General features: G+C 41.4%; 1 protein-coding gene across 2 annotated transcripts in view; it reads left to right on the top strand.

Annotated features, from left to right (window-relative positions):
• Nucleotides 1-6,234, top strand: part of gcgra (glucagon receptor a) — a 43,533-nt gene extending 37,299 nt beyond the window's left edge. For both annotated transcript variants that reach the window (XM_080524254.1, XM_080524255.1), the window contains exons 9-14: nt 34-94; nt 1,047-1,116; nt 2,983-3,071; nt 3,254-3,398; nt 4,023-4,064; nt 5,489-6,234. In XM_080524254.1, coding sequence (XP_080380380.1) covers nt 34-94; nt 1,047-1,116; nt 2,983-3,071; nt 3,254-3,398; nt 4,023-4,064; nt 5,489-5,857 — 776 coding nt within the window. In that variant the 3' untranslated portion in view covers nt 5,858-6,234. The remainder of the gene's footprint in view (nt 1-33; nt 95-1,046; nt 1,117-2,982; nt 3,072-3,253; nt 3,399-4,022; nt 4,065-5,488) is intronic.
• The last annotated feature ends 6,546 nt before the right edge of the window (nt 6,235-12,780 follow it).

Below are 12,780 nucleotides of genomic sequence, written 5' to 3' on the forward strand. Positions count from 1 at the left end.
AGCTTTACACTTAGACTGTTTCTCCACACACAGGTGCACCGCTGATATTCCTGGTGCCATGGGTGACAGTGAAATACCTTTATGAAAATGAAGAGTAAGTTCTAATTCAGATCCATGTCATTCATATCCAGGCGTGCTTTTTGTCTCTCTCTCTCTCTCTCTCTCTCTGTATGTCTGAGTGATTCTGGTTAATACATAAATCATCGTTCCCTCATTGAACTGTCATAGTGCAGATCTGCATTTGTGTTGGAGTCTGAGGCTTTCATGGAAGTCAGGCATAGCAATCTTGAGTAAATCAGAGTAGTTGGCTCTAATGGCAAGGTAAAGAAAGGTCATAATGACTCTCTTTCAAAATGAAAAAGTGTTATTTGACGGGTTGTGGTAAATTTTGTGGAAAACCTCCCAAAAATTCAGCAACCAAAATGTGAAGGCAGGCTATGTTTCCGGTCTGTGAAATTTGAAACATATCCTCATATTTCACGTCACACTCCATAATAGGGATGGCGTTTTCCCTGCAGGCGTGAGTGCGGACGTCCCTAAGGAGTATGAACGGTCTCTCAGTGTCCTGCATATTTCATCCTGAGTTCCTTCATTGAGCCTAAAACTTTATTTTGCAATCTCGAGCTATAGTAACGCCTAATGCACACTTCCGCATCAGAGCAGAGGGGACAGGATGGGGGGGGGGGGGGTTCTGGTGTCCTGTACTCCTAAAATACTAACATATTGGCTGCTTTTGTTAGCATGGTTGACATGGTTCTGTGTGTCATTTCTCTCGCCTCTCTTGCCTCCGGAGGGACAGCTGCCAACCTACAGCTCTCAGACCCTCATGGCTCGCAAATGTTTCTCCAGTCATGAGGAAGATGGGTTTATCTTCCTGCCTTCCTCGGCTCCTCAGCCTGCTGCTCATAATAGCAGCATTCAACTGAGACTGTCCCAGAGTAGAGTTATAGATAGGAGCCCTCCCCTGTCAGTGGTTCATGTTCTAGGGGTCTCTACGGTCATGCCTACTGTATGTTGTCCTCACTACTGGTTTGTTTGACTCCTAGGTGCTGGGAGCAGAATATAAACATGCAATACTGGTGGATCATTCGCTCACCTATATTGATTGCAGTTGTGGTAAGTGCCCTTCTCTCCGTCTTCCATGGGCTCCCTCCCTTGTACAATATGTGACAGAAGCTGGTGAAAGCGAGAACAAGTCGACAACCAATCAAAATGTTCAGACTTTTATTCGTAAAAACGTAAATAAATGTCAACGTTGTTGAAAATCAATGACACACTCGCTAGTCAAGCCAAAATATTGCAATGCAATGGATGTGTGTGATTGATTTTCAACAACGTTGACATTTATTTACATTTTTCGGAATAAAAGTCTGAACATTTGGTCGGTTGCCGACTTGTTCCTGCTTTCACTAGCTGCTGTCATAGGTGTAGCATGAAGACGATAGTAAAATCAATCAATTAGTAATGAAGCATTTATTTTTCAGAACTTTCTTCAACCATGTAACATAGAGATTGGGTTAAGGGGCAGGCCTGCCCTCTTAAAGCCTCATGTTTTTTTTCTCTATTCTTGGGAATTCATTTTCCATTTTTTATGTGGCACTTATGTGGCACATTAACATTCACATCAGTGGAGGCTGGTGACTTGAAAAATAGATGAGGATGGGAGACTGGATAGATTTCGATATAGACGGCAAAGCTTGCTCAAACATTGTCTAAGACAAATGGTTTGAACTTAAAATATTATACAGTATATATTTATTAAATATATGTATACTGAAATATGATGGGGATGGACTCTTCCACTCAGGGCAGAACAGGATTTTACTGTGAAGACAAACACCACAAATGTGATTGTGTTTGTGTATATGATTGACTCTACATGCAGGAATTATATAATTTGACATAAACTGCCAAGTGTCCCATGTGCCCTTTCATCTCAATGCTTGGAGATGGAGAGTAAACATTAATGCATGCCCCAGGGGATGAGAGGGCACATGGGACACGGCTTGGCAGTTTATGTCAGCAGAGAGTAATGGAGTAATGGTAATGGGGTGGAGTGGTCATCACCTCAGCATACTCAACGAAGCTAACAAGCTAGATAGTTAGCTGCCTGGTTAGCTCATGGTTATTATTAATTTGTTATGAAAATCGACCAAAAATCCTTTAATTTAATTCTCTCTCTCTCTCTCTCTCTCTCTCTCTCTCTCTCTCTTATTAAATACGTACATGTGTAATATTTTTTACAGTTACCATGTTCAACCATTTGGGACAACTGTTGAGACTACTTCTATTTGAACAGATTTTTGTGTGTGTGTGTGAGATGCTTGAGCGCATTTTGTGCAGCAGAAACGAGCAGATGTACAGTTTTTGTACAGTTTTCATTTTTATTTTATTTGACCATATTCCTCTTCCTCAATGGACCAGCCTCCACTGATTCACACACGGTTCAATATCGAACTGACCTCCATTAAACACGATGTATTTAGTATTCCACCACAAATCTAACAGTATCAGTTATAGATGATAATAGTCTTGTTATGAGGCTGACATTCAAAGTTCTATGTTCTACATGCATGATATAATACGTTTATCTACTGTTGTGACCCAATCGTACTGTACACTCCACACTCACCATGATCAGAGTGGTTGTAGTAGTCACGCTCAAAAAAGGTCAACACTGGATTTATCCAAGAAGTCAATTTGTCATGGTCACTGTCTCAGGGCAGTAACATAAACGGCCTAACATTTTCCATGCATCAATCCTCCTCCTAACTGGGCTCTATCGCACAGGAATTCTTGTGTTTGAGGTTTCACAGAGACGGAGGCGGTTCATCCTGCTTGCTCTTCACGTAGCCCATGACATGCAGCTTACTGTAGTGTACCTCCTGTTTAAGACACTCTTTTAAAGTCAGCAGTCTTGTGTTTTAAGCATGTGGATGTGGGTGCATATTGAAATATTTTGCTGACTCTCTTATGGCACAGATCAACTTCCTGATCTTCATCCACATCATAAAGATCCTTATGTCCAAACTGAGAGCACACCAAATGAAATACTCAGACTACAAATTCCGGTGAGTTTCATCTCTCTAGTCTGACAATGATACACCTCTCCCCAGTATGCATTTTCTGCCTTCTAATGCCCCCCCCCCCCCTTCTCCCTCTCCCGATCTATATCTCTCTCTCTCTTTCTCTCTCTCCCCCTCAACCCCCCCCCCCCCCCCTTTCCCCCTTTTCCCCCTTCTCCCGCTCCTAGGTTGGCCAAGTCTACTCTAACCCTGATCCCTCTGCTGGGAATCCATCTCGTGGTGTTTGTCTTTGTAACAGACGAGTCCACCACGGCCACCATCGGCTTGCGTCTCACCAAGCTCTTCATCGACCTCTTTTTCACCTCCTTCCAGGTCTTTGCTCATATTATCAGCTAATGCAGTTATTCTACTGTGTAAATTACTGAGGTCTGAGTGTCATGTATTCAATGAGCACTATATGCTCACTATAACTCTTTGAGTTAGTCACACATGTGTGTATCTCCAATAGGTGTTAGATGATGAATCCCAGCCCCCCCGAAAAAAATATTAAATAAATAGAAGTACAGTTATTCCTTTACCTATTTCTGATGTATTCTCCAAACTGCAAACTGGCTGACTCACAGTGTCACACAAGACACAATGACATACTGAAAATGCTCGCAGCTGTAATGTGTCAAGTTCATACCCAACCATCTGTGGAATTGCCCTAATGAGTCGGCCTAAGTGACAGGCTTCCATATGTGCAATGTAACGTAACTAATGGCAGCTCTACAAAGACATATGCATGCTACAGGCAAGTCCTCTTTAAACAAATTTGCCATTGACAGTGTATGGAAGACACAAGACTGTATTTCCTCCAAGGGATGGCCTGTATTCCTGTATGATTAGATCTTCGCTCCTTGCACCCGTAGGCCAGTGGGAAGCTATGTGACAATGACAGGTGGTCGTCTATGTGCCAGTCTATGTGGGTTAACTCAGAGTCTGGTGTTTCCACAGGGTCTTCTGGTGGCCATCTTGTACTGCTTTGTCAACAAAGAGGTGAGAGTCCCATCCCAGATCTTATCAATCACTAATGAATGAATGAATGAATGAATGAATGAATGAATGAATGAATGAATGAATGAATGAATGAATGGTCTTTATTGTCATTGCTATAGTACAGGTACCAAACAACGAAATTTGGGAGGGGTGGCTTCTCCTCTTGGCAAAAAAACGTTGGAATAATTGCAGAAGATCATGTCATGGCTTTAGAAGCTTCTAATAAGCTAATTGACGTCATGGGAAAATCTAAAGAAATCAGCCAAGACCCCAGAAAAAGAATTGTGGACCTCCACCTGGTTCATCCTTAGGAACAATCCACGTTCATCTGTACAAACAACAGTACGCAAGTATAAACACCATGGGACCACGCAGCCGTCATACTACACAGACACATTCTGTCTCCTAGAGATGAACGTACTTGGTGCGAAAAGTGCAAATCAATCCCAGATCAACAGTAAAGGACCTTGTGAAGATGCTGGAGGAAACAGGTACAAAAGGATCTATATCCACAGTAAAACAAGTCCAATATCGACATAAACCTGAAAGGCCGCTCAGCAAGGAAGAAGCCACTGCTCCAAAACCGGCATAAAAAAACAGACTATGGTTTGCAACTGCACATGGGGACAAATATCTTACTTTTTGGAGAAATTGTCTGATGGCCTAATGAAACAAGAAATGGGAGAGGCTTGCAAGCCGAAGAACACCATCCCAACCGTGAAGCACAGGGGTGGCAGCATCATGTTGTTGGGGTGCTTTGCTCCAGGAGGGACTGGTGTACTTAACAAAATAGATGGCATCATGAGGAAGGTAAATTATGTGGATATATTGAAGTAATATCTCAAGACAGGAAGTTAAAGCTTGGTCACAAATAGGTCTTCAAAATGGACAATGACCCCAAGCATTCTTCCAAAGCTGTGGCAAAATGGTTTAAGGACGACAAGGCATTGGAGAGGCCATCACAAAGCCCTGACCTCAATCCTATAGAAAATGTGTGGGCAGAACTGAAAGAGCATGTGCGAGCAAGGAGGCCTACAAACCTGACTCAGTTACACCAGTTCTGTTAGGAATGGGCCAAAATTCCACCAACTTATTGTGGGAAGCTTGTGGAAGGCTACCCAAAATATTTGACCCAAGTTAAACAATTTAAAGGCAATGCTACCAAATACTAACTAAGTGTATGTAAACTTCTGATCCTCTGGGAATGTGATGAAAGAAATAAAAGCTGAAATAAATCATTGTCTCTACTATTATTCAGACATTTCATGTTCTTAAAATAAAGTAGTGATCTTAGCTGAACTAAGACAGGGAATGTTTGTTAGATTAATTGTCAGGAATTGTAAAAAAGCTACCGGAATGACATCTTTCATTATTGCTTTTCTCCACCCCCCCCCCCCCCCCCCCCTCTCTCTCTCTCCTCTCAGGTGCAGTCTGAGATACTGAAGAAGTGGAAGCGTTGGAAGCTGGGACGGAACATTGAGGAGGAGTACCGCCACACCTACAGCCAGCCTCCTCACAATAAGAGTGGAAGCCTGGTAGTCCATCCCTCCCACCTGCCCCGCCTACCGGACATTGCCACCACCACCTCCGCCCCCACCTGCACCCCTGAAGAGAAGCACATGCTGGTGGTCAGCTGCCAGAACGGCCTGGGCCGTCGAAAGGGGGGCTCACAGTTCACCGCCCCACTACGGGAGGGAGCCATCAGCTGTAGCACTCTCATAGAAGACATCTCGCTGGCAGACAAAGCTCAGTATTACAAGGCTCCCAAGGGGAGTGCAGAGAGTCACCTCTGAGATGGATGAGGAAGGCAACATCCCTGTCAAACACTGGGCATTTCTGCACTGGTCACGCCCTCACACGCTCTGATCTGCTGGGGTGAAGGAGCCAAGCCGGAGGTCTGAGCTAGGGCAGGGAGAGTGTGTGTCTGTGGGAATGGCCTTCGCCCAGGACCAGTGTGGGTGGATGAGAGTGGTGCTCTGCCCTCGCCACAGCCAGAGAGAAGGAACATATGACAAACAGACGATCTCTAACATTCATGTTGGACTTGTTAGATGTCCTGTAAGCCACATGGATTTGTATGGCTGTTTCTTGTCAACACACAGCATCAGAGGCTGCTGCATGTTAGCAACACTAAGTAAAAAAAAAAAAAAAAAAAGGAACTGAAATGAAATGTGCCATGTTAAATAATAAGAATACCAGAAAATACACAGAAACCTCAAATGATAAAAACAGGGTCTTAGCTTTAGTGTCTTGTGTGTTGTGTGTCAAATATGTGTTTTGTGGTACTGGAGGCAGAAGACAAACTGGACATTCACTTTAACATGCAGTACACAAACAAAAAGACCACATGACTATGAAGACATTTGTATTCATGCCTTCATAGCCTTTGTAAAGATATCAAGTTCTGAGATGAGACAGTCCTTTCCCATATGAAACAGAAACAAAGGTAACATTCCTTTGACTCTTATCTCTTGGATAACCTCCCTTCTCCCTTCATCCTAATGGCCCCCAATAGGAACCATGAGAACTTGGCAGCTGCTATCACCAGGTGATCCTGACTGAAGAGGAATTCAACAAGATTTAACGTGATTCTTTATTCATGTTCACCTGCATCACCATTGTAGACATTCATGTATTGTCAGATTTTTTTATCCTTTACTTTTCTTCCCCTTTTTACAAACAAAACGAAAAGTCAAAAATCTGTAATATTTGACTTCATATCCCTCTTTTGAGTGTTACTGTTGTGAATGTGTTCAGTGTGTTGTTCCAGGGGAGCGGTTTGCTGGCTAGGCTCTGTTAATGTGACATGGGGATATCTGATGAAACAATGGAGACAGTGTTCCACCTATTTCAGTCTGGCCATCTTAGTCTTTGAGAGTCACACAATCCGTACATACATAGGCATACATCATACAGTAAGAACACTCACATTCACCCACTCAAACACTTCACTGTGGTCTTGAGGTGAAAGCTGCTATGGCAAACTGTACTCTGGAGTCAAGGTCAGAAATACGAAGTATACTAACAAATCCCCACACATGGATAACATGTGAAACAACAATAAAGGGCAACCTTGCATATTGTATGAATCCATCACTTATTCACATAACAAGTCACCTCTAGCACAAATGCGGTTCTCTCTTTTAGGAAATGTGTTTTTGTCATATTTAAAATAGCCTTTTCTATCATGCATGTAAATTGTGCAAATGTTATAAACTTAAATGGCATGACTCAATAGCTAACGTCTTATGCCTTCCAGAGCAAGATGTCACATCAGGTAGCATACGTACATTATGTGTCCGATTATTAACTTAACATGTGACATTGACCCTGCTCTGACACTACAGTACAGTATGTTTCTCTAAGACCATATCAGGTCATCATGTCTTGCCACCAAGTCTTAATTAAGTGTACGTCATTCTATAAAGTAATTATGTAACTCCAACGTCAGTGTCATGTCCCTGATTCATTATTTCCGGTACTTTCTGTTCATGTCCAGAGGGGCTGGGGAAGTGAAGAACAAACTCAGAAACTAAACACAGGAACAAAATAGCGTTCAACATTTGGCAGACGTATCAACCTAACCAAATGAGAAGAACACCCACCATCATGATTATATCCCTTGACTATACAGACGGGCACAATACTACCCTAACCTAACACAAGATGATACTTATGATACTTATAATTATGTTTTATGTAATCTTTGTAAGGAGGGGGTAGGCACACACAGTACATGATATATTTTTGTGTCAAACAATTAATAGCAATTACTCGACATTACTTTGTAAGGCTATTTGCTAATATGTTAATTAGTAATTAGTAAATATTGAGATATGCATAGTTTTATTTAATATCCGTAAATTTATTTGTTTTTTGTTGATTTGACTATGCTCTCTGTCTTTGTTTTTTGCATGTGTGTGCCTGCATGTGTGTGGACTGAATGTGTCTTGTGTGCCTGCCAAACTGTGAGTGTGTGTGTGTGTGTGTGTGTGTGTGTGTGTGTGTGTGTGTGTGTGTGTGTGCGTGTGTGCGTGTGTGTGTGTGTGTGTGTGTGTGTGTGTGTGTGTGTGTGTGTGTGTGTGCGTGTGTGTGTGTGTGTGTGTGTGCTATTACTGCCAGATATTGAATTAGTCCAAAGAAGTGGATCTCACCCTGCAGGGATGTAGGAGGAATCATCCTTTCTATGCTTCTAAAGGCAGATAAGGCTTCCTCAGATGCTGTGTGGCAACAGGAGTGTCCCATTGGCTCCAGGCTGATGTGATCCAGTTAAAAACAGATCATCATGGCTGACTTACTCTCCTAGCCGCCAATATGTAAATCATATGGAGCACTGCATGCAAAATCATAAACTTAGCATTCCATAAACAAATGCTAACATAAGGTGGGAAGAAAAAGATCATACATTCCTTCCACTGAATATTACACAGTAATTCTCCCACATTATAGAAGTGCTTTGGTTGGACTGAAATGACAATGATGTGTTTGTCAGATAGTAGTTTGTCAGAGATTCACAAATCAGAGCCTAGCTATGCTATATCAGATCCCCACTACCCAGGTGGTGAACACACGGTAGCTTTCACAGAGTGTGGGATTCCAGAGGATTAAATCACAGTGGTGCTGTTTTGAAATATATACAGTGTATTGTCAGTTTTGCATATGAATATCACACAATAACGAAAGAGTATTATGCTAAGATTCACTGACAAATAATGCAGTACTAAGAATATGGATATGACTTGCAGTGGGGCATTCGCTTTCAAATATGTTGCATTTGAGGACAACCACATTTATATTATCCAAACCCATACATCTGTATATACCGTACTGTTAAATTATGAGTTATAATTTAAATTACTGCCCTTCCTCAATCAGAGTAGTTCTGTCTGAATGTATTCCTCTTTACAACCCCTAAATGAGTATGTGTGTCATGTTTTCTCATCTTCTTTCAAAGGTGGTTATTGTATATTTGGTGTGACAAACAGACCATCGGACCATCCATGACAGACTCCCTATCTGTATATCCATCTGTTCTTGTGTTCTGTTGCCAACTTTTGTCCAAATGATGGAAAATTAAATTACTGTGTGTGAAACATGAAACATGAATTTGCTTGGCTTTTTTCTAGCAGTAGCAGTCAAAATATGAAAATATGGACAGGAAATAGAGAGAAACTATCATAACATGGTTGTAGAATTGAGCCCAATGAGAGTGTGTAACATCTATTGAAAAGCCTGTAGGAGTCCAGGTGGCTGGCTGGGGACAGGTGACTATCGATTGCACCCTGGGGGTCAGGTCCTGTGGTACACTGTGTTCCTGTTGACTCTGGCCAGTGGCCTGATTTAATAGGTCAGCTCATACTATACTCCTACATTAGACTTGGGAAAAGAGACCACAATCACCCACTGACCTCAGGCTACAACATGCTTTATGGTAATCAATAACGTGAGAGAGGAAAGAGTGGCCTAAATAAAAGAGAACGTAAACTGTACAGTAACATGATCACAATGGTGATTTGATCATAATAACGAGATCTTAGGCTAAATCAATTTGAAATAAACAGCTTGGTATCTTGGTATCTATCTAGTGTCTAGTGTCCTTGCAGAGGATTGAAGCAGGAATAACAGTGTATTCCTGTATACTCCTGGAGTATAAATGTATCAGGGGACGTTCCATGGACTAAACCCTTTGTTTATGTTTGCTCCCTTTTAAGGTTTCTGAAACTGGGCTTCTGTCCTGATGCACGGACAAAAGAAATCTGTCTGATTCTACATAAACACACAGACACACACACGCACACACACACACACACACACACACACACACACACACACACTAAAGCTACTACTGACTATAAATATTCAATGTCTGAATAACTCTAGGGATTATTTGCTCTGGCAAATTCCCGTCTAGGGTATTTAGGTAGCCTATGCGCACTTAGCTTTCATTAGCAACTTTAAAGGTTCACTGATGAAGCGTGTCACACGTAACTAGGGTAATTTAACTGTTAGTAGATTAATCCATCAAGAAAACATATTCTCTTTTGTTGAGTTAGAGAGAATGGGATTTCTGAAGAGAATATGATGCCATTTGAATAACTCGACAACAAGACGACTGTTCAGAACCAACTCCTAATTCCATAGAAACGTCTACTGTAAAGGACAGCAAGGAATATATTATGATGTTTTGATTAAGAATTAAAGGCCTCTGGCCTTTGAGCAAGAGAGAGAATGAGTATGTATACAGGGTATGTGTGTTTTCAATGCAGTCAATGTCCCTTTGCCTCTTTCACATAATATAACACCCTTGAGCATTTCTATGATGTGTTGTGCATGCTTCACAGGATCATAGATTACCAACCCCTTCTTTGTCCTCCGATTCCTCTTACCGGGCTGGACCCATTCATCACACACTGAAGTCCGCCCAGCCCTGCTGGTCTGGCCTCCCTTCATCAGTAGTCTTCAGTAATGCCATGACAACATTGACGGATTCAACTAATGGACCATGCAGCGCCCCAACAACAATAGTTTCACACAGTAGATGGCTAGCTATTCATGATATACTCTACATTTAATAATATGGTCAAACAGATGTTGTGTTTATCTTTTTTTTGTCAAAGATGTGTGGTCTCTGTTTGTAGTTAGTCTCTGTATCAACAGGTTGTAAAATCTGAGGACAGTAATCAAACATGGTGCGTATTAGATTCAATGTAAGAGATGAATTATAGAGGTGGAATCAATGTTTAATCGTCTCCAGGTAGATATGCTCAGAGCTCAGGCAGGAGCTCCACAAGATGAACTTTGCCAACTGTTGTCTTGTCTCTATGGAGGATCAAGGGTGTGTGCAATACAGCAACAGTTCAGTTCAGAAGAACAGGATTAAACTAGGAGAGAGCTACATCAGACCGTGAGACAGTGAGAAGTCCATTTAGGCCAAGCAGACTTGATGTAACACGCCAGTTTGATGTTTTTCAGTATTACTGTAACACTGATAATAATTCCAAGGAGACAAATGTTACAAAACTAATCCTAGTCAATTTTACACCTTAATAAAACAATGATATTCAGTATGGTGTTTGCGTGAGCAAGGCTGTCATATGCTACATGAATTTCAATCTAGAGTGATAGCGACAGAAATGTTTGCAGCTGGGCACAAACGTTTGCATGCATGCATGTGTGCGTGCCATTGGAGGCTGGTGGAAGAATACATTGGAAGACTGGCTCATGGTTTTGCATGGAATGGAATGAGGAAAGGTATCAAACACATTTTTGCATTTAGGAGATTGCTGTCATTGCGAATCAAATTGTTAACAAATACACTGGTTACTAAAGTAATTAAACTAACAATCATTAACATCACATCATAAATTAGAGCTTTTGGGAATATTATTTCAATCTACTTGTTTATAAAGTCTGAGAACATTTGACAGAAAAAAGACCACCTGCCTGTTAAATAATTTCAGATTACAGAAAAAATTATGGAAAATTGAAATGCAATTTCCTCCTTTCTTTTCACCATATCCGAGAGAAATAATAGACCAAAAAAAAGATGACAATGATTGAAGGGCAATTTTACGTAGGCTATAAATGCAACCTGTAATTGCTCCCATCCTTTCTTAAAGGTTTTATCTAACAGCTTAACTAGTATTAGATAGACTGATTCCGCCTCACATCTATTGTCAAAAGACAATTCAGAGTGATTAATTGAACTGACAGTACAGCAGAGGAGACGTAAATTCAGCTCACCTTGCACTGCATTATGTTACATCCTAGTCTCTACAGTAAATCACCTGCAATTCTAGTGTGACAAGAACAATTCAAACCAAGTCATTGCCAAGATGGTCGGACCAATTTGTCAAATAAATCAGCAGTAACATTGCATTTTATTCTATAATTATCCTGCACATTAGGTTTAATCAGCATCTGGGGACACATGAATATTTCATTTTTCATCTGAGCCATCTTATCTGTAATTATTAAAAGGATTAGTGCTTCCACACAAGAGAATATAGATCAAATGGAATGCAATCCAACAATAGGATTAGCATTTCATTCAGTTTCAAATGTAATAAACTAGATGAAGATTCATTAGCACCCATGCTTTTGAGTTAGGTGCAAAGTGTGTCAAATGTATCCCCAATTTACTGCCACTATCGGTCATCACCTGTTGCGTGATCTCTGTAGCCCTTTCTACTCATTACACCTTTTAACATGACAGGTAGGAACAGTACAGTAGAATATGACAACGTCTCACAAAATGCAGAGCGCAGGGATCATCGTGTCAAGGTCAAACCATTGGTAGAATATCAAACCGATTCCACACAATAAACTATTTAGCGTGGAGATGGTGAACTGAGACCAGGTTTCCTGGTATTCTCTCTAAGCAGATGAACGGTCAATGAAAAGGCAGCAGAGGATGTCCTGAGGCAGGCAAAGAGACATCCAGAATCGTCACAGGGCAGCGGCTGTCATTTGAATTGGTTGCTAGGGAACAGCATATCCAGACATAAAGGAAACCTACAGGTCAGTTGTCTCTGACTGGCATCCACTTGTCCACATCCGTGTGCTCATGGGTGAACTGTGTGTCACCCTACCTAAATGACACCACCTGTTCATTTGAGAATGCACTCGCTGAACCCCAAGTGTCTGGTCTAAAGTTCATCTCTACGTCAGCACGATGTCTTGTATGCTGCTTGCCACCACCCTCAACTGTGAGTAG

This window comes from Nansenia antarctica (genome assembly GCF_963989245.1).
Source record: "Nansenia antarctica genome assembly, chromosome: 2".
In the NCBI taxonomy this organism is placed as follows: Eukaryota; Metazoa; Chordata; class Actinopteri; order Argentiniformes; family Microstomatidae; genus Nansenia; species Nansenia antarctica.